The following is a 24,467-nucleotide window of genomic DNA, read 5'->3' as shown; positions in this document are numbered from 1 at the left end:
TGAGATCAAGGAAAAAATAAAAATTGTTCCTGGAAACAAATGAAAATAAACACACAACAGTCCAAAACTTCTGGGACACAGTGAAGGCAGTCCTGAGAGGGAAGTTCATAGTGTTACAGGACTACCTAAAAAAGATAGAAACATTTAAAATTAACAACCTACTCGTACATCTACAAGAACTGGAGGAACAACAACAAACAAATTCCAGAGAGAGTAGAAGGAAGGAAATAATCAAGATCACAGCAGAATTAAACAACATAGAGACTAAAAAAACAATTCAAAGGATCAATAAATCCAGCACTGGTTCTTCGAAAAGATAAACAAAATCGACAAGCCTTTAAACAGACACATCAAGAAAAAAAGGGAGAGGACCCAAATAAATAAAATCAGAAATGAAGGAGGAGAAATGACAACTTATACCACCGAAATACAAAATATTGTAAGAAATTGCTAACAAAATTATATGCCAACAAATTTGAAAACCTAGGTGAAATGGACAAATTTCTAGAAACATGTGATCTTCCAAACTGAATCAAGAAGCAGCAGAAAACCTGAACAGACTGATAACAGCTGCTGAACTTGAAGCAGTAAGCAAAAAACTCCTGGCACACAAAAGGCCTAGACCACACCGTTTCACAGGAGAATTTTAGAAAACATTTAAGGAAGAACTAACCCTATCCTTCAAAGACTATTCAAAAAAACCCAACAAGAGGGAAGACTCCCAGACTCTTTTTATGAAGCCAGCATAATCCTAATCCCAAAACCAGACAAAGACACAACAAAGAGAGAAAACTACAGGCCAACATGCCTGATGAACACAGATGCTAAAATCCTCAACAAAATATAGGCAAACCAGATCCAGCAATACATTAAAAAGATCATACATCATGATCAAGTAGGATTCATCCTAGAGACACAAGGATGGTACAATATTCTCAAATAAATAAATGTAAAACATCACATAAAGGAAAGACAAAAATCACATGATTATATCAATAGATGTGGAAAAAGCATTTGATAAGGTATAGCACCCATTTATGGTAAAAACATTCAGCAAAGTAGGAGTAGAGGGAGCATACTTCCATACAATAAAGGCCAAATACAAGAAACCTACAGCTAACATAGTATTCAATGGGTAAAAACTAAAAGCTTTCCCACCAAGCTCATGAATAAGACAAGGGTGCCCACTTTCACCACTTCTATTCAATGTAGTTTTGGAAGTCCCAACCACAGCAATCAGACAAGAAAAAGAAATAAAAGGCTTCCAAATTGGAAAGGAGGAAACAAAACTGCCACTGTTTGGAGATGACATGATTGTGTACATAGAAAATCCTATAGGCACCACCAAAAAACTACTCAATCTAATAAGTGAATTTGGCAAAACAGCAGAATACAAAGTAAATATTCAGAAATCGGAAGCATTTTTGTACGCCAAAAATGAAATATCAGAAACAGGAATTAGGAAAAAAATTCCATTTGCTATAGCAACATGAAAAATAAAGTAGGGATAAACCCAACCAAGGAGGTAAAAGACCTGTACTCAGAAAACTACACAACACTAAAGAGAGAAATGAAGGAGGACACGAATAAATGGAAACATACACCATGTTCATGGATAAGAAGAATTAACATCATCAAAATGTCGATACTACCCAAAGAAATTTTTAGATTCAAAGCAATCCTTACTAAAATGCCAATAACATATTTCAAAGAAATAGAACAAACATTTCAAAAATTTACATGGAACCATCAATGACCCAGAACAGCTGCAGCAATTATGAGAAAGAAGAACAAAGTAGGAAGGATCATAATACCTGATATCAAATTATATTACAAGGCTACTATAATCAAAACAGCCTGGTACTGGCATAAGAAGAGATACATAGACCAATGGAACAGAATAGAGAGTCCAGAAATAAACCCAAGTCTATATGGTCAATTAATATTCAACAAAGGGGGAAGAGGCATAAAATGGAGTAAAAATAGCCTCTCAACAAATGGTATTGGGAGATCTGGAAAACTACACGCAAAAAAATGCAACTCTACCACCAACTTATACCATACACAAAAATAAACTCAAGATGGATAAAAACTTAAATATTAAGTCACAACACCATAAATGTCCTAGAGGAGAACACAGGCAGGAAAATCTTGAGATATTCCATGCAGCAATATTTTCACCAGTATGTCCCCTAGAGCAAGGGACATAAAGGAAAGAATAAACAAATGGGACCTCATCAAAATAAAAAGCTTCTGCATGGCTAAACAAAACATCAGGAAAATGAAAAGGGAACCAACCATATGGGAAAACATATTTGCCAATGATATATCAGACAAGGATGTGATTTCCAAAATATAAAAAGAACTCACACGACTCCACTCCAGGAAGACAAACAACCCAATCAATAAATGGGCAAAGGATGTGAACAGATACTTTTCCAAGGACACACAGAGGGCCAAGAGACATATGAAAGTAGGCTCAGCATCATTAGACATTCAAGAGATGCAAATTAAAACCTCAATGAGATACCACTTCACACCATTCAGAATGGCCATCAGAAACAAATCAACAAGGAAGTGCTGGTGAGGTTGTGGATAAAAGGGAACTCTACTACATTGTTGATAGGAATGCAGACTGGTGCAGTCACTGTGGAAAACTATGGAATTTTCTCAGTAATTAAAAATGGAACAGCCTTTTGACCCAGCAATTCTACTGCTGGGATTATACCCTAAGAATCCTGAAACACCAATTCAAAAGAACCTATGTACCCCAATGTTTAGCAGCACAATTTACAATAGCGAAGTGCTGGAAGCAACCTAAGTGCCCATCAGTAAATGAGTGGATCAAAAAACAGTGGTACATTTACACAATGGAATGCTACTCAGCAGAAAGAAAGAAGGAGCTCTTGCCCTTCATGTCAGCATGGATGGAACTGGAGAGTATAATGCCAGTGAAATAAGCCAGGCACTGGAAGATAAATACCATATGATCTCACCTATAAGTGGAACCTAATCAACAAAACAAACAAGCAAGCAAAATATAACCAGAGACATTGAAATAAAGAACCAAACTGACAGTAATCAGAGGAAAGAGGGGAGGGGGATAATGGGGGGGAAAAAGGAGAAGGATCATCAAGGAACATGTATAAAGGACCCATGGACAAAGCCAAAGGGGATTAGGATCAAGGGTGGGAAGTGGGGATGGGTGGGACAGGAGGGAGTGGAAGGGGGAAAATGGAGATAACTGTACCTGAACAACAATAACAATAAATAAATAAATAAGAGTAAATGGTGTCTGGGTCATTCAGAAGACATGTACAGCAACAAGCAGTGGCAGCAGTCATTATGTTGTTTTACGTAAGTAATAAGCATAAACAATGAACTTTCTTGAAAAGGAGAGTTTGCAGTTGTAGATTTTCCTTTTTTCCCTGCCCAGTTGCATCCCAGAGACTCTCCTGCCTACCTTTGATGAGCTCCGGCCTGTACATCTTGCGCAGCTGCTCCAGGAAGCTGTTGTAGAAATTCTCTGCCTGCTCCGTGGGCATTGCCAGGTGGAAGTCAGGCTTGTTGCCCTTGAGGACACACTGGAGGGTGAACTGGCTGACACATAACACCTCGTACTGTTTGTCCATCACGCTCTTCGACCAGTGCTTCCCACTCTCATCCTCAAACACACGTAAGTTTAAAATTTTTCGGACCCTAAGGAGGAAAATAGCAATGAAAACTACCTGAGGAATCACAAGTCCCCAAACATTCCACACCGTCCGAATGTCTGCCAAACAAGAACATAATGCTGATTCCATTGCTTACAGAAAAGTGTTACTTTGGGCAAGTTACTTTCCACTCTGTGCTTCCGTTTTCTCATCCATAATAGGGGGTAATAATTATCCTACCTTGTGGGTTGTTTAGGAATTTCCTTTTTTTTTCTTTTTTTCTTTTTTTGGTCAACCCTCCAATTCACAGCAACTGCCAGTACAAACTGGAGCCCAGATGACAACCACCCACTCTCTTCTCCTTCAAGTTGGGGTTATATCAAAACATGGGTCCAATTCTAATTGTCTATAGAAGAATTCAATCTTTATATTGGAATAAATGGTACCCCATTTTACACCCCTTGTTGGAGCTACTCAAAATGAAAATTCAGCAAATACCCTGGAGAAAACTTAGGGTTACTGCCAATATGCAAAAAGTTCTGGAGAAAAACAGCTTAACAATTATTTCACATGCTCCTTAAGTCCTAGAGGGGCTTTCCCTACACATGTGAATGACAAAGGATAGCCACCTTGGCAAGGAAGAGGGCTAGGTAACATTTATAAGATCAGACTTTAAAAGTATGATAAAGAATGACCTGCATGAAAGTTGAAATTCCACCTGTGGAGAGCCATCTTTTGGATGTTGTTGAAGACATGTTAAAGGGCTATAGAAATAGTAATTCACTGACTCTTTGTATGGGTACTCACTATGGTGGGCACTTTTCATCACACCCCCTCCACAGCCAAGGTTTGTCTTCTGTTGAGTCAAATCTTTTAACCACCAAGATAAACATTAGCTCGCTGGAATATCAGAGCCATAAAGAGATTCAGACCCAGAGCCCCAATTTTTAACTACTACACCACTCTACTGTCTTGAGTATCCAGGGAACAGTTATTAAAATGCCAACATCCCTAAAGTGGTAGTGAACTATCCTTATCAGTCATCAGCACCTTAGCAGAAATTGGGTTCCAAGCCTGATTTGCAACGTAATACAAAAGGGACAATTGGGTGGGATTATACTCCGGCTCTGGATACCAAAGAGCAGAATAAATAGATCTGAGTATCTGAAGTAAATGTGTCAAGTGGTGCTGGAGTAGGGCAAGGCACAAGCAGGGGTTAAACATAGGGAGGGGGAAGCTGCCCATATAAGACAGCCAGTCAGGCAACAGCGATGACAAACCCCCCTAACGTTAGTAAAAGGAGCACTGGCCCAGGTCGGGTAGCCTAGATTCTAATTTGGATTTGGGCTTTTTGATAAGTATGTATATGTAATTTGAGAAAGTAATTAACCTCTCTGAGATACACGTCCTTATATGTACAATGAAGAACTGGGCATTTTAAAAATGTATAAAGAGTACCAGATAATATTTCTTAAATTAAAAAATAGGCTTTGGGGACCTTTTTGGAAGAATGGTGCTGCTGGATGACGATTAGACTTCTGGTCAAGACGGAGGTGTAGGTAAACACAACTCGCCTCCTTGCACAACTATGGCAAAAATTACAACTAGACTACAAAACAAATATCACCCAGAAATATCAGAGAATTGGGCTGTGTGGAAGTCCAACAACCAAGGATTTAAAGAAGCCACATTCATCCAGATGTGTGTGCTTTTCTACAACAGGCCACACTAAAAAGATAGGGAGTCAAAGCAGCTCTATCTAATACACAGAAATAAACATAGGGAAGCTGCCAAAAGGAGGAGACAAAGAAACATAAGTGAAATGAAAGAACAGAACAAAATTCCAGAAAAAGAACTAAATGAAATGGAGATAAACAATCTATCAGATGTACAGTTCAAAACAATGGTTATCAGGATGCTCAAGAAACCCATTGGGTACTTCAACAATATAAAAAAGACACAGGCAGAAATGAAGGTTACATTAAGTGAAATAAAGGAAAATGAATAGGGAATCAACAGTGGAGGGAAGGAAACCAAGAATCAAATCAACCATCTGGAACACAAGGAAGAAAAAAACATTCAATCAAAACAGTAAGAAGAAAAAAGAATTCAAAAAAAGGATAGGCTAAGGAATCTCTGGACATCTTCAAATGTACCAACATACAAATCATAAGGGAGCTAGAAGGAGAGGAGGAAGAGCAATAAATTGAAATTTTATTTGAAAAAATAGTGAAAGAAAATTTCCCTAATTTGGTGAAGGATATAGACATACAAGTCCAGGAAGCATAGAGAGTACCAAAGAAGATGGACCGAAAGAAGACCACACCAAGACACATCATAATGAAAATGCTAAGGTTGAAGATAAAGACAGAATCTTAAAAGCAACAAGGGAAAAGCAGAGAGTTACCTATAAAGGAGTTCCCATAAGAATGTTGGGAGATTTCTCAAAAGTAATTTTGCAGGCTAGAAGGGGCTGGAAAGAAGTATTCAAAGTGATGAAAAGCAAGGACCTACAACCTAGATTACTCTATCCAGCAAAGCTATCATTTAGAATTGAAGGTCAGATAAAGCGCTTCCCAGATAAGGTAAAACTAAAGGAGTTCATCATCACCAAGCCCCTATTATATGAAATGTTAAAGAGACTTATTTAAGAAAAAGAAAAAGATCAAAACTATGAACATTAAAATAGCAATAAAGTCACAACTATCAACAACTGAATCTTAAAAACAAACTAAGCAAACAAGCAGAACAGAAACAGAATCATAGTTATGGAGATCATTTGGAGGGTTATCAGTTGGGAAGGGGAAGGGGGAGAATAGGGGAAACGGTGCAGGGATTAAGAAGTAAAAAATGGTAGGTATAAAATAGACAGGGGGAAGTATAGGAAAAGGAGTAGCCAAAAAACTTATATGCATGACCCATGGACATGAATAAGAGGGGAAAACGCCAGATGGAATAGGGGTACTGGATGGAGGGGGCAAAGGGGCAAAATTTGAGATAACTATAATAACAATCAATAAAGTTTCTTTTAATTAAAAAACAAATTATTCATAAGAAAATAGGCTTGTGTTTTGCATTAACAGAATGGTTCACAGATGCAGAAACAAATAGGGACAGAGACTAAGTTGTACTCCAGCTCTGCTGCTCACTTAGTAGGTGACATTTACAAGATTCTTCTTTCTCAGTCTCCTCATCTGGAACACAGAGATAAACATACAACACCAAATATCACAATGAGAAAAGTTACACAGGCTCACTTTATAAGAACAAAATCCTATAGAACTTCCTAGTATGTGTATGTGTACATATATATTATATATAACCATCACATATCCCATTCAAAGAGCAATGACTTAGAAATCCGTATCTTACATGTGCTCCAGTTCCTTCTGTGTATCTTCCAGAGAAATGCCCAGCAAAACACAGATGCCCTGTCCGATGGCACTTATCTGCTCTCCTCCAACTAGAAAGGAACCAAAAGGGAAAAGAGACTCAGAACCAAGTAGGTACCATGAACCATAAAGCACTTTTAAATAAACAACAGGAATATTTAAAAATCACACATACTTCTTATAACTACTTTGCAAAGTCAGTAGGTAACACCCAAAAATGAAAGGAGTTATGTAAATGCAGTAAGATGATCATAATTTATGTCCGTTATTTTTAACATCTGAAATAAATGACTTCTGAAGTGAACAACCATTAAGCAGAATTTTAGGGCCACATTTACATCTGTGTAATCTTGGGTAAGACACCAAAACCTTTCTCTGATGGAGTTTGCAATCTGCAAAATCAGAAGAGTTTTCCTGCCCAGAGAATCCAGCTTTGCTATATTACTTCTCAGGAGATGTCTGTTTGTCTTGGAATCAGCAAATCTTGTAACACAATACACATCACAAAATGGAAAACCCTTATGTCATAAAAATAAAGAAATGATTTTTCTACTTATTTCAGAAAAGAAAAATACACACAAAAACTAGGTTTTAAAAGTTAAGCTTCAAACTTCCAGCCAAGTGGAGGCATAGATAGATACACTTTGCCTCCTCACACAACCCAAAGAAGGACAACAACAAATTTAAAAATAAAAAATAACCAGAACTTCCAGAAAATTGAACTGTATGGAAGTCCTACAACCAAGGAATTAAAGAAGAAACATTCATCCAGACCGGAAGAAGGGGTCCAGACAGGCTGCTGGGGTGGAGAGGACTCACAGCAAGGTGGCAGCTGAAGGACCAGGGCGAGTGAGGCACTAGCTGTTGGACTGGGCATGGTGGTGGCTGGCAGAGCCCAGTCCCACATTTGCATGAGGATAAATCAAGAGGAACAACTGGGGAACAAGACAGACCACACAACCGAGGGTTCCAGGATGAGGAAATAAAGCCTCAAAACCTCTGGCTATAAAAATCTATGGGGAATTGAGGCAACAGGAAAAACTCCCAGCTTCACAGGAGAGTTCATTGGAGAGACCCACAAGGTCCTAGAATGTACACAAAACCACCCACCTGGGAATCAGCACCAGAAGGGCCCAATTTGCTTGTAGCAGAGGAAGTGACTGAAAGCCTGCTGACAGCCGAGCAAGTGGCATTGTTCCCTCAGACCCCTCCCCAACAATGCAGCCAAGTGAGTTGCCCTGCCCTGGCAAATACCTAAGTCTCTGCCCCTTACTATGTAGCAGACACGTCAAGACAGAAAAATATGGCCCAAATGAAAGAAGAGATAAAAAAAATACAACTAAGCAATGGAGACATAGCCAACCTATTAGTTACAGTTCAAAACACTGGTAATCAGGATGCTCACAGAAATGGTTGAGTAAGGTCACTAAATAGAGGAAAAAGAGAAGGCTATGAAAAGTGAAATAAGGGAATATGTACAGAGAACCAAGAGAAATGGGAAAGAAACCGGGACTCAAATCAATGATTTGAACCAGAAGGAAGAAAGAAACATTCAACCAGAACAGAGTGAAGAAACAAGGATTTAAAAAAATGAGGAGAGGCTTAGGAACCTCCGGGACAACTTTAAACGTTCCAACATCCGCGTCATAGGAGTGCCAGGAGGAGAAGAGAAAGAGCAAGAAATTGAAAACTTATTTGAACAAATAATGAAGGAGAACTTCCCCAATCTGGCAAAGGAAATAGACTTCCAGGAAGTCCAGGAAGCTCAGAGAATCCCAAAGAAGTGGGACCCATGGAAGCATACACCAAAGTACATCATCATTACATTACCCAAAATTAAAGATAAGGAGAGAATCTTAAAAGCAGCAAGAGAAAAGGAGACAGTTACCTACAAAGGAGTTCCCAAAAGACTATCAGCTGATTTCTCAAAAGAAACCTTGCAGGCAAGAAGGGGCTGGAAAGAAGTACTCACAGTCATGAAAGACAAGGGCCTACATCCAAGATTAGTCTATCCAGCAAAGCTTCCATTTAGAATGGAAGGGGAGATAAAGTGCTTCCCAGATAAGGTCAAGTTAAAGGTGTGCATCATCACCAAGCCCTTATTATATGAAATATTAAAGGGACTTACCTAAGAAAAAGAAGATTAAAAATATGAACAGTAAAATGACAACAAACTCAGAACTATTAACAACCAAACCTAAAAACAAAAACAAAAATGAACTAAGCAACAACTATAACAGGAGCAGATTCACAGAAATAGAGATCATATGGATATCAGTGGGGAGAGTAAGAATGGGGGAAAATGTACAGGAAATAAGTAACATAAATGGTAGGTAGAAAATAGACAGGAGGAGGTTAAGAAGAGTATGGGAAATGGAGAAGCCAAAGAACTTATATGTATAACCCATGGACATGAACTAAGGTGGCAGAATGATCATGGGAGGGGGTGTACAGGGCAGAGGGAAATAAAGGGGAGAAAAAAATGGGACAACTATAATAGCTTAATCAATAAAATATACTTGAAAAGTTAAGCTTCAGGTCAGCATTAACTTCTATTATTTCCCAGTTTAGTACTAAAGTTGCATTCTAAGACAATAATCTCCAAATCTTTTTAAATCCAACACCTCATCCATAATCTCTGGATATGTATTCCTATTGCAAACATTAGTGTATGTATTTATAGTTAAATGCATGTTCTACTACCATTAGACAGTCTCTCGATGTTGGTACATTACTTATGCCAAGATGCATCATTATAATGGAAAATCACAGCCCACATTTCAATTGTTGATCTTCAAAATTTTATATTTTCTTGACCAATTTTTTGCCAAATCTCATTAGATTATTTGTATTTTGTTAGATGATGGTCAACTCTGTCATTTTCTCGTTATTTCCTTCTGCTAGATACTAATCTCTATGAGTAGGCGCTGACTGAGTAACTCATTTGGTTAGTGCATCATCCCAATATGCCAAGGTTGCAGGTTCAGTCCCTAATCAGGGTACATACAAGTATCAACCCATAAATGTATAAATAAGTAGAACAACAAATCGATGTTTCTCTTTCTCTCTTCCTCTCCCTCTAAAATCAATAAATAATTTTTTATCCTCACCCGAGGACATGCTTGCTGATTTTTGGAGAGGGAAAGGGAGAGAGAGACAGGGGGACAAAAATATCAATGTGAGACAGAAACATCGATGGGTTGCCTCTCATTCCCACCCCGACTGGTTACCGAACCCACAGCTGAGGCATGTGCCCTGACCTGGAACTGAACCCTGACCTTCAACCCTTCATTTTACAAGATAATGCTCTAATCAACCTATCCACACCGGCCAGGGCAATAAATAAATTTAAAAAATTAAATAATAATAATAGCCCTGACCAGTGCAGCTCAGTTGGTTTTGTGTCATTCCCCAAAGTGAGTGGTCCCAGGTTCAGTTTCCAGTTGGGGTACTTGCCTGAGTTGCTGGTTCCATTCCTGGTCGGGGCATGTGTGAGAGGTAACCAATTGATGTTTCTCACATCAATGTTTCTCTCCCTTTCTTTCTCTCTACCTTCCCTTCTCTCTAAAAATAAATAAATGAAATCTTTAAATAACAATCATCATCATTATCATCATCGTCGTCATCATCTATAAATATCCCTGACAAGGGATCACAGACTTCACTGTGTTGTATCCTGCAAGCTAAGGAAAGGGTGAGAGACTCCCCTCTTCCTTCAGGTGTCTGACAAGGCACCACCTGACATTCACGTGCCAGGGAAGCACCAGCATCAACCCATTCCTGAAATATCTGTAAAGCTTAATTTCTCTTAGTTTTATGTTAAAAAAGATATTTTAATATTTCCTTCTGTGCTAATTTTCTTATTATGGACTATGACTAATTTACTGATTTATGTTCTTTGAGCCACTGACTCAAAAGCTGAAACTGAAAACAATCTATCCTAACATAAAGACTAAATGATTGGGGTTGTTTACTTGTTTGTTTTGCTTTATAAAGCCTTTGGCTTTTTGTTCTTTACAGAAATCAATATTATTTTTAAATAATTTTTCATTTATCAATTACAGTTGACATACAATGTTATATTAGTTTCAGGGGTACAACCAAGTAATTAGACATTTATATAACCTACAAAGTGATCACCCTGATAAGTCTAGTACCCACCTGACACCATACATAGTTATTACAATGTTACTGACTATATTCCCTATGTTGTACTTTACATCCCCATGACTATTATGTAACTACAAACTTGTACTTTTTTTTTAAGATTTTATTTACTCTTTAGAGAGAGGGCAAGACAGGAAGAGAGGGAGAGATACATTAATGTGTGGTTGCCTCTTACACGCCCCCTAATGGGGACCTGGCCCACAACCCAGGCATGTGCCCTGATTGGGAATCGAACTGGTGACCCTTTGGTTCACAGGCCAGCACTCAATCCACTGAGCCACAGCAGCCAGGGCCATATTTGTAGTTTTTAATTCCTTCACCTTTTTCATCCATTCTTCCAATGCCCCTCCCATCTGGCAACCATCAAAATGTCCTTTGTATCTATGAGTCTGTTTCTGGGCACTGGTTTGGTTTGTTTTCCAGATTCCACATATAAGTGAAATCATATGTCATTTGTCTTTCTCTGACTTAATTTCACTCAGCGCAATACCCTCTGGGTCCATCCATGATGTTGCAGATGGCAAGATTTCACATTTTTATAAATAATAAAATGGCATTAAATACATCTCTATCAACAATTACTTTATTTGTTTCCATGTATTCTTCATTTCAGATATTACATTATTAATTTTTAACTGGTCCTTTTTAATGGTTTCTATGTCCTTTTTCATGCTATTGAGCATACTTATAACCATTAGTTTGAATTTTATATTTGGTAAATTGCTTGCTTCCATTTCATTCGGCTCTTTTTCTGGAGATTTCTCCTCTTCTATTTGGGGCCTGTTTCTTTGTCACCTCATTTTGACTGCCTCTTTGTGTTTATTTCTATGTATTAGATAGATCTTCTATGACTCCCAAGTCTTCGTGGAATGACCTTATGTAGTAGGTGTCTTGTGGGTTCCAGTGGTGCAGTCTCCTTAGTACCCTGAGCTGGGTGCTCCAGGAATGTCCTTTGTGTGGGATATATGGGCCCACCTGTTAGAATTGAGTCTTGACTGCTATTGGCCCATTTGTGCATGGGAAAGACCATCAGGCTGGCTGATTTTGAGGCTTAACCCCAAACATGGCATATGAGCTACTGTGCAGTATTAACCACATGAAGCAGAATGTACCTCAGCAGGGTTGGTGCCTGCCAAGATCTCCCTTTGGATATGCCACTTGTGAAGCTTAGTGAATCCTATTCTAATGTTGTCTAATGCTGGTCACTGGGTGTGTTGGTTCTGGGCCTCTTGAGAGGGACTCCGTTACAGACCATTATAAGACACTGCCTGTGACTGGCCCTCGGCAACCTATTTTGAGCAGTTTTGATGTGGCTTCTTCTATAAATCCTTGGTTATAAGACCTTTCTTCAGCCAATCTTTAGTTAGTTATTCAGATTGACTCTTCCATAATTTAGTTGTAATTCCAGTTTAGTCCTGGGAGGAGATGAGTGTAGCTTACATCTCCACCACTGTTGACTTTCTTGGATCAATCAACAATTACTTTAACAGTAGATGGATTAAATGTTCCAATCAAAATACATATGGTGGCTCAATGGAGAGAAAAATAAGACCCTTACATAATGTTGCCTACAAAAGACTTACTTCAGATTGAAAGACACACACAGACTGAAAGTAAAAATATGGAAAAAGATATTTCATGAAAATGGAAATGAAATTAAAAAGCTGGATTAGCAATAATTATACGAGACAAAATAAACTTTAAAACAAAGATTATAACAAGAAATAACAAAGGACCCAGCAATTCCACTTCTGCGTATTTATCTGAAGAAACCCAAAACACTAAATCAAAAAGACATAGGCATTCATATGTTCATTGTAGAATTACTTATAATAGCCAAGATATGGAAGCAACTTAAGTGTCTATCAATAAATGGATAGATGAGATCAGGAGCATTCAGGGTGGTATGGCTGTAGACCAATAAATGGATAGAGAAGAAGTGGTGCATATATACAATGAAATACGACTTGGCCATAAAAAATATGTATTATTTTCTTATAATGTCAATATATTTTCTAAATTTTCCCCAAAGTATATTTTAAAGCTTAAAAAATAATGATTATTGAGCTATATCTACCATTAAAGTAAATATACATTATTAAAAAATTTAAAAATATAACAGGAAGGAAAAAGATTATTGTAGTATTATTATAAATATTGTATATAAATTTTTGTGTCTCATCTTTTCTCTTATTATTGCATAAGAATTTTTCCCTGTTATAAGTTTCTCCTAAACATTTTTGTTTTTATCTTTCAATGAACTTTTTATTGGCCTTCTGCCCTGCCAAGGGATGCCCCACTTCTGCTCCTGTAATGCCTCAAAACTTTGGTGTCATTGACCTCAGACACCACTCTGTTGTCCACAATCCTGCGAGTCGTGGTCTTTTGGATGGTTTGTAAGGAAGGGCTCTCGTCTTGGGCATCAACAAGATTAAAGTCCTCCCCTTCTTCCAGTAGGCTGTGGTAGGTGGCAATCTCAGCCTCCAGCTTGACCTTGATGTTCAGCAGGGCCTCATACTCCTGGGCCTGGTGCTGCCCCTCTGCCCATGTCTGGGCCAACTCTGACTCCAGGTACGGCAAGATCCCACTGAGTTGTTCCATCTGCATGGCATAGCGCATCTCCACCTCCCTCAGGCTGTTCTCCAAACTGACCTTCAGATTCCTCAGAGTCCAGGTCAATCTCCAATGACTGGACTGTACATCTCAGCTCCATGTCATCTCAGCAGCGCCTATCTCAGCGGTCTTCAAGGTGACCATGGTGGTGCTCTCTTCAGTCTGATGGGACCAGTACTCATCCAGCTCCTCTCGGTTCTTCTGAGACAGCTCATCATACTGGGCCCAGAAGTCTGCCATGATTTTGCCGAGGTCCTGAGATTTGGGGGCATCCAACTCCACAGTAAACCGAGAATTGGCAATCTGGTTTTGTAGACCATTTACTTCCTCCTCGTGGTTCTTCTTCATGAAGAGCAATTCCTCCTTGAGAGCCTCGATCTCTGTCTCCAGCTGCAGCTAAGTGATATTGGTGTCATCAATGACCTTTTGGAGCCCATTGATGTCATTCTCCACAGACTGGTGCATGGCCAGCTCTATCTCATACTTGACTCTGAAGTCATCAGCAGCAAGATGGGCATTATCAATCTGCAGAACAATGCAGGTATTGTCCACAGAATTTGAAAAGATCTGAGCCCTCAGGTCCTTGATGGTCTTGAAATAATGCCCGCAGCCTCTAACCTGGGCTCCCTTCCTCTCTAAGTATTCTCGGATTTTGATCTCCAGTCTCCGATTATCAGCCTCCAGGCTTCTCACCCTCTCCAGGTAGGAGGCCAGGCAGTCATTCAGGTATTGCATAGTCTCCTTCTCGCTCTGGATGCCCCCTATGCCCACCAGACCCCCGGCCAACCCTGCAGCCAGGCCCCTGGATCCCCAGCGGCCCTGCATGCTGGTAGAGCGGGACACAGAGATCCAGGAGCCTGAACCCTCGGAGCCTGCACAGACACTGGCCACACTGCTGGTCAGCTGAACCCAGTAGCTGCGCAAATGCACGGAGCCCAGGGTCCAGTAGCTTGTGGAGAAGCTGGAGCATGTGCTGAAGCTCATGTTGTTCAGGGAGGAAGGTGAGAAGCCCAGACTCAGGTTGAAGCTGCCCTAAACATCTTTTAATAGTTGCATCCCATCCAGAAGAACAGTTGCATTCCATGCAATGGGCAGACTCTACAGGATTAAATTTGTTACAATTGATGACACTACAACGACACGTTATAATTATCCAGAGTCCATAGTTTACTCCAGGGTTCACTCCTGGTGTTGTACATACTATGGGTTTGGACAACTACATATATGATAACATACATGCGCCGTTATAGTATCATATGGAGCCATTTCACTGTCCTAAAAATCCTCTGTGCTCTGCCTTTTCATCCCTCTAAAGTGTTCTCTATGATTAAATATCTTCTTAAGAGTAATTTTCAAAAGTAGAATCATTATTTGAAGTGATTCAAATCACTATTTGAGTGTCAACATCTTTACAATTTAATATTGTATTAATAAGAAATAATTTATGCCCCAAAGCCTATATATGACACAGTTTGCTCTCTTGTTTTAGAGGAGTTTGCCCCTCCTCCTGCAACAAGTAGAAGGATTAGTAGGTTCAAAGGGATCTTTTATTATAGGCAAATGGATTTCCAAAGAAAAAAAACTTGAGAATTTTAGACAGATCATCAGGCTAAAAAAGTCCTGAAATATTTGGTCAATTTCTCCATGTATAAGTGGCATCACCCATGAATCTCTTCTTTGAGAAATCACAATCTCCCAAATGAACATATTCAAACCCAACAATTTTAGGTCCTCGTCCCAACATTCTATGATTCTATTCAGATTTTATCTGCTGAAGCTGAGTGACAAGACATGAAGGTTTCTGTACTATTCTCCTGTTTAACCAAATGAGTGTGTAAAATGTTCCATAACAACGCTTTTTAAATTAGATTATCACAATAACCATGCTACTGAACAATCTCATAAAGTGAAACTGACACATGATAAGATGTGACTTCTAATTGTCTACTCTGTCTCAACCATAAAATGGGAAGTGACCTTTTAGAACCCCTGAAATATGTCATTCACTTACAATCACATTTCAGTGGAGCTAGTCACATTTTTAAGGAATCGGAAACTCTCTTTCCATTAAAACCCAATTAGGAGGCCTGGCTAACTCCAAGGTCCCTCTAAAACAGAGAGAATTCCATTTTATTAACACCTTCCCACAATTAACATTTATCTTTTTAATGCAGATTGGTTTATTTGTTTTTAACTAAAAGCATATAATTTAAATACTAAACTAAAATCAGTTAAACTATTCAGCAAATGTCACAGAATACATATTTTCAATATTCCAGAATGGAGAGTTTGGAGATATAAGATCAAAACCTAAATTCTCCAGTTTATTCAGTGTTGATTACCTCATAAAGCAGACTATAAGATCTTCTCAGAAAAAGCAAAACATCTTGCTTAAATATTAAGTGACCTTAAATACTAACTGAAATGCTAAAAAATTTTGTTTTAAAATTCCATAAATCCCTATTACTCTGAGGCCATATCCAAAACCAGTTACCAGAACAGCTTAGACATCATTGAGCAGGATTGAAAAGTTGAATCTCAGATCTAAATACCTGTATATGGTTTTGCTGGGTTTGGTTGTTTCTTTATGGGGATTTTCTTGTTTTGCTTTTAGATTAATAGTTTTGTAGACACAAGAAAACATTTGGTGTAGACTGGCTTGAAGGATATTTGGAATTATCTGGCCTGAAACAATATTATAATTCTGCCAATGTAAACAGAAAAGGCTAGAAAACAATCTAAAATTATTCATTAAATTTTTTAAAATATCTTTATTATCTTGGTTTGAGTTTTTATAACAACTACCTTATCTACATTACTTATCTGGACTCCATTAACAGTGATTAACATTAATCACTGTTCAAATTTGACTACAGTGATCAAGTCAGGACTAATGGTTGGGTGGTTTGGCCCACGAGAAACTGGTGGGAAAGAGAAATATTTCACCTTGAATTCTTAAGATTCCGACCCCATTCCTACAGAGGTCCACTAGAGAGAAGAAGGTTATCCTGAGGCAGGCACTCTTCCGAAACTAGTCTAGGGCCTGGTCACGTGAGTGTACACAACTGCCAGAACTCATCCATAGGAACAACTCTTCACATCTGTGCATTTTATTGGGAGTGAAGCTCCATAAAAGTCGGGACATATAGAAAATGGGCAAAATGGGAAATTTTAAAAAGAACGTTGGAAAGGAGGACGTTCTTGTTCCGGAAATATTCCCTATGTGTTAGTGCAACATTCCACTGAAGAACGGGCCATACGGATGCTCGGAGGTTCTGCCACCAGGTGCTCAGAACCAAAATAATAAGATGCGATTCTCGTGAACCCAAAGAGGATATCCTGAAGCCAGGGACGCGCTGGGGCCCACCAGGCACACTGACAACGATCAGGCGCCGTGGCGGTGCCCTGAACCTGGCCAGGGAGTCCACACTGCGGGGTCCAAGCTCACCCAAGAGCCAGACACAGAACGGCCTCAGGGGCCGTTTTGGGGAAACCGTCGCGGAGAGGGGGCCGGGGACTGCCGGGCGTGGGGTCAGGGGCGGCTCCTCCCCGGCCCGGCCCCGCCCCGACTGACCTGTGACGCTGGCTCGAGCGACGCGTTGCACGACAGCTTTCATGGCGGCGGCTGCAGCTAGTGGGGCGGTGCCGCGCTTCCGGCCACGAGACTGCAAGCTGTTGGTTCGGCGGCCAGCGCCCTCTGCGGGTGACACCGGGAAGCGCCCGGCAGCTCGGTCAGACCAAGTTGGTGGACACCTGCGATGTTGACCACGCCCACCATAAATTTGTCCCGCCCACGTCGATCACGCGCATCTGAGGCCTAACTATAACCCGCTCACCCAGTGATAAAACCCACCGGGTTCTCGGTTGTGCTCCACGTGCTCCACGTACGGTTGGTACCTCACCGAACTCTAGGATCGCCATTCTTGCCCAGGCTCAACTCTGCCCAGAAGAGTTTCTGCACCTTTTATTTTTTTCACTTCAGGCTTAAGAGCCATCATTCCTAAATCCTAGCTGTGTTCTGCCTGAATCCTAATTCTAATTATGTTCCCTCTTCCTTCTTTCCATCCCTCTGTCCAAATATCCTCCGGAATTGTTCTTCCCCTGTCTTCCTGCCTCAGTGGCTTCTTAGAAATCAGACCAAGAGTTGCTGCCTAAAATAGCTACTTAAGTATTTAAGTATTCATTTACTTCACATGTCGTTATATTGCATAGATGTATACTGTAATTCTGTAATTCTAACTCTTTCTCTAACACAAATATTTAGCCTACCCTCACCCCAGCAGAGTTGTTAGGAGATAAATAGACCAGATAAAAAGTGCTTAGAAAGCTGCAAGACTATATGAATTATCTTAACAAATTATTATAATTGATAAAAATAAGTTCCTCTGAATGTGTCCCCTAATAGCATTGGTAAGTGTAGAATGATGAGGATCAGGACATTACCCCAAAACATGGCACCTTGGTATATTGAATATTTAAAGCTGGAGGAATGTGAGAAAACAAAAGCAGGAAAGTCACCCCACCCATCCTCCCTGAAACAGGTCATGAACACTTCATGTGAGAGGTGCCATCCCTACACTTAAAGAGCATCTGTATCTCCCAAGAACAGCCTTGCTAGGGCTCCTCCAATTTACTAGTTACCTCATATTACTGGACATATCATATTCCTCCACAACTGCCCAAACTTCATCAAAACGAGCATAGCCCCATCTGGTGTAGCTCAAGTTGGCTGGAGCGACATCATGTGAACCAGAAAGGTTGCAGATTTGATTCCCAGTCACAGCACATGCCTAGATTGCAGACTGGATCCTGGTTGGGGCATGTACTGTTGCACCCACTGACGCAAGAAACAGATGTTCGGAGACTTTCAGGACGTTTACAGAGATGTTACTTTAATGGCCAACTCTTTTAACCTGCGCAGGGGCGGACTATCGATGTGTCCCAGAGACACGGTGCTCTGAAGAGCTGCAGATGAGAGCCGCTCCAAACGCTCACAGGCTAGCTCTTTTATACAGTGAGAAGCAAGCAAGCAAGTTACAAAAGCGGGAGTTGCTGTTATCTCTGCATAGCTCTGAGCTCTGGAGTTTTGCTCTGGGTTCAGGAGGAACTATCTGTCTGTCTCCTGTTGATAAGCTTATTTCAGATGACGATTTGTTTCTCTTCCTTATCCATTCTAGTGACCTTCAAGAGGTTTTCTGCTTAGCAATGCTTATAATTGTCTAGCCCTCTTTCCTAGCTCTCAACAGTACCATCAATGTTTCTCACATCGCTCTTTCTCCCCCTTTTTCCCTACCTTCCCCTCTCTTTTAAAAATCAAAAAGTATGTTCTCAGGAGAGAACTTAAAAAAAAAATACCTAGCATAAAAATACTCAGGTCTGTTTCTTAGGGTCTTCATTTCCTTATGAAGGCTCCTGTGTCATGTATTGATTAAATAAGTTCAGTCACATGTAAAACAAATAAATCTGTAGGCTTTTCTCCTGTTCATCTGTGTCTATCAGTTTAATTTTCAAATCCACCCAGGGACTCTCTGAGTGTTGAGGAAAACTTTTCCACCTCCTATAAGAGAAAGCATTCAAATAAAAAACAAGGAAAGTCATTTGGCTAGAAAAGAACACAGACTAGTATGCTTAAATATTAACACTACACACTAAAGTACATTAATGAAAGTTAACCTCACCAGTAATGAGACAAACATCATGTGCCTTGATACTGTATTGAGACACATCAGTTTTGTGGTTTTTCTGCCAAAAATGTGTATATGGGGAAGAAACTTTCTTCTACCCTCAAAGTTCTTTCAGCTCATCTAATAATCAAATAAACATGAATCAGATTAACAAGAGAAAAATAACCAAATTTAATACATACATATTTATGGGGACCCACATATATCAAGAGTCAGAGACCCCACATGCATGAGGCTCAAAGACAGTAAGGGAAAATGGGTATATAAGACATTCTGATGTAGGGATGAGATAAGGTGCTTTCGGGGCTTCCAAGGGTCATTGCTACATTTGGTAATTAGTAGTTTGGCTTTATAGATAGGTTAAAGGTTATCTCTGATAACCTCATATTATGAGCAAAACCCCCAATTCAAGTTCTAGGTAGTTCAGGGGCAGAAGTTTCTCAAGCCCATAGCTTAAAAGTTGCCTTTGGTAAAAAAAAAAAAAAAAAAAAAGAAATTCCACATACCATAAAGGTACATGTTGGAGTGGCTCTTTCTATACCCCCACAGTTCCCTCTGAAACTTCCCTGGAAGTTTCACATTCCAGAAGCTGTGCTGATAGATTGTTCCAAAATCAGTCTGTCTTGAGAAAGGTTTAGTTCAGTTAAAGTTATCTCATTTTAGAAGGCAGTAATGCTGGTAGGCTCCTAAAATTAAGCCTATGGTGCACACATAGTACAGTTATTTAATAAAAAGTGTCTGTATGGAAACAAAAGAAAGACAAAGGTTGATGATTGGAACACACTATAATCCGTTTCTCAGTTCTGAAATCAGGCAGTTGAAAAAATTTCTACATGTGTGTCTCGATTCATCTTCAAATTGAGGGAGGACGGGCAGTTACAGTCTGATAGATTCTCCTGGTTTGCAGTTTGAATGTCTCTGTTGATCTTTCTACAAGAACATAAAGATTGCCCATATATGAACTGTTGTGGCGATTTCTCTGAAATCTATTTTTGCCATGGCCTTGGGAAAAGAGTAGTTTCAGTTCTCAATGATTCCAAGTCAAAGGATGAAAGAAAAACTGGAAATGGTTTGGAGAGTGATAGACAGATGTTGGAGGGAACTAGAAAAATTAAAGACCCAATCCAGTTTACTAGAAGAAAGCAAAAAAATTAGAAGATAATTAACAGCACTAGAGTCTAATATCCCAAAAGTATATTATAGTTTCTATTGAAATACAATTTTTACCTGTAAAATCATCTTTACCAAAGATAGCCAAATTAACACTAATTTACTTGCAAAATAAGTTATTTCAATAAACTTGGCCTGATTATTTATATAAGCCCAGCAATAGTAAGAAAATATGTATTTCTATAAATTATAGAATGTGTTTATAAATTAATCTATAAAACACTCATGTAATAGTTCACAATTCCTTGCTCCTTAGTTTTTACTACAAATTAGGATTTGTAAAGGTTAAGAATTCCACATAGGCTCTTTTAAATCAGCTGTGCTAGAATTTTCTTAAGGAATCTCAGGTTAAACTTTAAAAAGCTTCTCAAGGCCAGAAAAGCCACAGCAAGAACTTGCCATCAGATGTTGCCTATATCTATAGATTTGGGTGAGTTCCTCTCTTCTCAAACTCCCCAAAATATCCTGAGGTTTCTGTGCCTGCCAAGAAGTGAGTGACATTCTCTACTCACCTGGTAAGGCTGTTAGGAATATGTAAGCAAGATACCAAGCCAATATTTCCAAGAGTTTTTACTGACTTCTATCACACAATCTTAAAGCTGTCTGGTCATATCTGAGTCTATGCATGTCTCACTCAGTTATGACATTCCAGTCCAATCCTTGAAATACAAGTTTCCAATTGTCTCCTGTTCTAAGAACGAATTCTTGTTGAATTTATGCAAATAACAATACTGCCATGAAAATCAGAAGTCTCACTGCAAGTTTCCAAATTATGGAGGAATCAAGTTGGGAGAAAAAGACAACTTTTTCAATTTTGTTTTCAAAGGTATAGTTTACCAAATTGCTCTAATTCATACCTAGCTTTAGAAAAAAAATTCTTAATTACCTTGAAAAAAAACAGCAATGCTTCAAACAGAAAGTCATAAAAATTGTAACCATTCTCATCAGTTCACTAAGTCCCACGTAATTAAATTTCTGCTTAAATCCAGGTTTTCATTCATTCTCTCAAGTTTGCCTGATAACCAAGGGTGATAGGGTCAGTGATAATTCCAAGTTTTCAAGTCTGCTTCAAAACTCGTATGATTTGCTCAGAGATGGTTCAAGGCATACCCCAAGTGGGAAACACATTTTCTAACGGTCTCTTTGCCACTGTGAGGGTATCAGCCTTTGAGTAGGGAAAGGCTTTAACTCCTCCTGGAAACATATACCAGGAACATCTTGATAACCCATGCTAAATAGCAGTTGAATAAAGTCCAGCTTAAAAGTACCACAGTGACGAAGGAATGCAAAAAGAAAAAAGAAAATAGAAGGGGGGGTTGCCAGGAGCCTGAAAGAACCAAGTGGCCACCTTGGGTTTGCCGTAGCCCTGACTATTCATTTAATTTACAGCCATTGTTTACCTTTACAACATACACTGGAAGATTAACACCACTTAATTTATAATGCTTCCCATGCAATTTAACATACCAAATAACCCTAATTAGTTTTTAAAAATTTTGTAAAGAGAGAAAACAAATCTTTTGAGGTGTTCCAGGGGCCCAGATTTGGGCATTTGACTAAATAGGATCTTAAGTCATTTGAATCAACACTTAATGATCCATTTAACCAAAGTGATGATAAAAATTTTCAAAGACAAAAACAGAAGTTTACATAACTGTTAGCAAAACTTAGTTCTTACTACTGAGGAGATTGTTTTCTTAAGGAATCAAGGACATGATTAAAACAGCATATGCCCTGACCAGGTGGCTCAGTTGATTGGAGCTTTGTCCCATAAACCAAAAGGTTGTGGTTTCCAGTCTTGATTAGGGCACATACATAGGTTGTGGGTTTGATCCCCAGTCGGAGTACAGGAGGCAGCAGATTGATGTTTCTCTCTCACATCGAGCTTTTTCTCCCTCCCGCTCCCCACTACTCTCTCTCTAAAATCCATAAATATATCCTAGCGTGAGGATTAAGATAACATAAAACATAGAAAATTATTTTGATAAAATAATTTTTGTTTTCTAGGCAGAAAACAATTTCAAAATATCAGTAGCAGACCAATACTCTAAGAAAACTGTTTTTAGCAGAAAATCAAATTGTAATTCTACATCAGCTTACTTTTGATATTTAAACTCACATAAATTTATTCCAATCTTATTCAGCTTCACTAGTCAGATAAACTTTCCTTCCTCAAGATTCATTTTTCAGCCCTGGCTGTGGTGGTTCAGTGGACTGAATGCCAGCCTGCAAGCCAAAGGGTTGCCAGTTCGATTCCCATTCAGGGCACATGACTGGGTTGCAGGCCAGATACCCAGTTGAGGCAAGCGAGAGGCAACCACACATTGATGGCTCTCTCCCTCTTTCTCCCCCCCTCTCCTCTCTCTAAAAATAAATTTAAAAAATATTTTAAAAAATGATAAAACCTAAAAAAATAAAAATAAAAAAATAAAAGATTCACTTTTCATAAACTTTCTTCAACTTTCACTATCTCTAGCCACCCAGATATAATCAGGACAGCCCTGGCTAATGTGGTTCAGTAGACTAAGTGCCGGCCTGTGAACCAAAGGGTCACTGGTTCGATTCCCAGTCAGGGCACATGCCTGGGTTGCAGGCCAGGCCCTCAGGACGGGGTGCATGAGAGGCAACCACACACTGATGTTTCTTTCCCTCTCTGCCTCCCTTTCCTGCTTTTTAAAAGTAAGTAAGTAAAATCTAAAAAAAAAGAATCAGGACAAAATTACTTACTTTCTCTTAATGAAAACACATTTCCATATCTTATACCTTTTTTTAAGACAAACATATCCTATTTTTCTTGTATACTAGTGGTTTTCTATACTATTAACTTTTGTAACTTTAATTACACATATTAGAATTCTTAACCTTTAAAAATCCTAATTTCTAGTAAAAACTAAGGAGCAAGGAATTATGAACTATTACACCAGTATTCTTTTAGATTAATAAATTTATAAACACATTTTACAATTTATAGAAATATCTATAAAATTTTTCACAACACAAATTTTTTTTAATGTTGCACAAAACGTTTACTAATAGACTCAAGTATCTTTATTTCCTGTATAAGAAGCAAAAAGTAATCGCTTCTTGGCCTTTTGGCTAAGATCAAGTGTAGAAGCAAAAAAGTCGGTATATCTATGTTCAGTAATTGATACAGTATCTTATCTTGAAAATTGTCTAGCTATTCAATGAATGTCCATCATTTAATGAAACTAGCAAGAGTTTCAAGTTTCAAGTTACCAAATTACCAGCATTGGGAAACCATTTTTAAGTATACGTATGTCAACCTAAGAATGTCCAAACTTGTAGAAAATTTTCATGAGGTTTTTTTTTTTGAGCCAGAGGAAGGCAGGATCAGTGAGTGGCTAGTTGCATTCTAGTTCCTGGTGTCAGGCCCTCCTAAAACTGCAACATAATCTGCTTTAATTCGGAATTGTACATATACATTTTTGACAAACAACACCTTGATTTAAGCTCACTTATGTGGGTTACTCACAACCAAAAGAGACTAGTGAAGAAACCGGTGCAGCACTTAGGTCAGAAATCATGTTGTCCCAACTTAGTATTCCCTGTGTCTAGAATATTGGTAGTCACAGTTGGGATTTAACCCACACCTGTTGTGGTCCTAACAGCCAAGTTGAGTCTATTTAAATCATAATGTACTTACCAAGCACCCAATAGTATCCGAAGGGCTGCTATAAATCCCAAACTAAACATGGAGATTTGCTGAATCTAATCTTAAATGGACCACTCAAAGCTGTGTCTGACAGCAACATAAAGAAGTATAAAGT

General features: G+C 39.0%; 1 protein-coding gene and 2 pseudogenes across 1 annotated transcript in view; 1 reads left to right on the top strand and 2 right to left on the bottom strand.

The window, feature by feature from the left end:
* DTD1 (D-aminoacyl-tRNA deacylase 1) overlaps positions 1 to 17,554 on the bottom strand; it is a 229,272-nt gene extending 211,718 nt beyond the window's left edge. The window contains exons 1-3 of the mRNA XM_024559888.2: positions 17,400 to 17,554; positions 7,026 to 7,116; positions 3,464 to 3,699 (exon numbers count right to left, since the gene is read on the bottom strand). Of these exons, the coding sequence (XP_024415656.1) occupies positions 3,464 to 3,699; positions 7,026 to 7,116; positions 17,400 to 17,442 (370 nt within the window). The 5' untranslated portion in view covers positions 17,443 to 17,554. The remainder of the gene's footprint in view (positions 1 to 3,463; positions 3,700 to 7,025; positions 7,117 to 17,399) is intronic.
* LOC112304229 (keratin, type I cytoskeletal 18 pseudogene) lies at positions 13,357 to 14,809 on the bottom strand (annotated as a pseudogene).
* Positions 17,555 to 23,755: 6,201 nt separating the features above from the next.
* On the top strand, positions 23,756 to 23,900 carry LOC112304279 (U2 spliceosomal RNA; annotated as a pseudogene).
* The last annotated feature ends 567 nt before the right edge of the window (positions 23,901 to 24,467 follow it).

Source organism: Desmodus rotundus, chromosome 6 (assembly GCF_022682495.2).
Source record: "Desmodus rotundus isolate HL8 chromosome 6, HLdesRot8A.1, whole genome shotgun sequence".
In the NCBI taxonomy this organism is placed as follows: domain Eukaryota; kingdom Metazoa; phylum Chordata; class Mammalia; order Chiroptera; family Phyllostomidae; genus Desmodus; species Desmodus rotundus.
The sequence above is the reverse complement of the archived record's forward strand: the minus strand, read 5'-3'. Positions and strand labels throughout refer to the sequence as shown.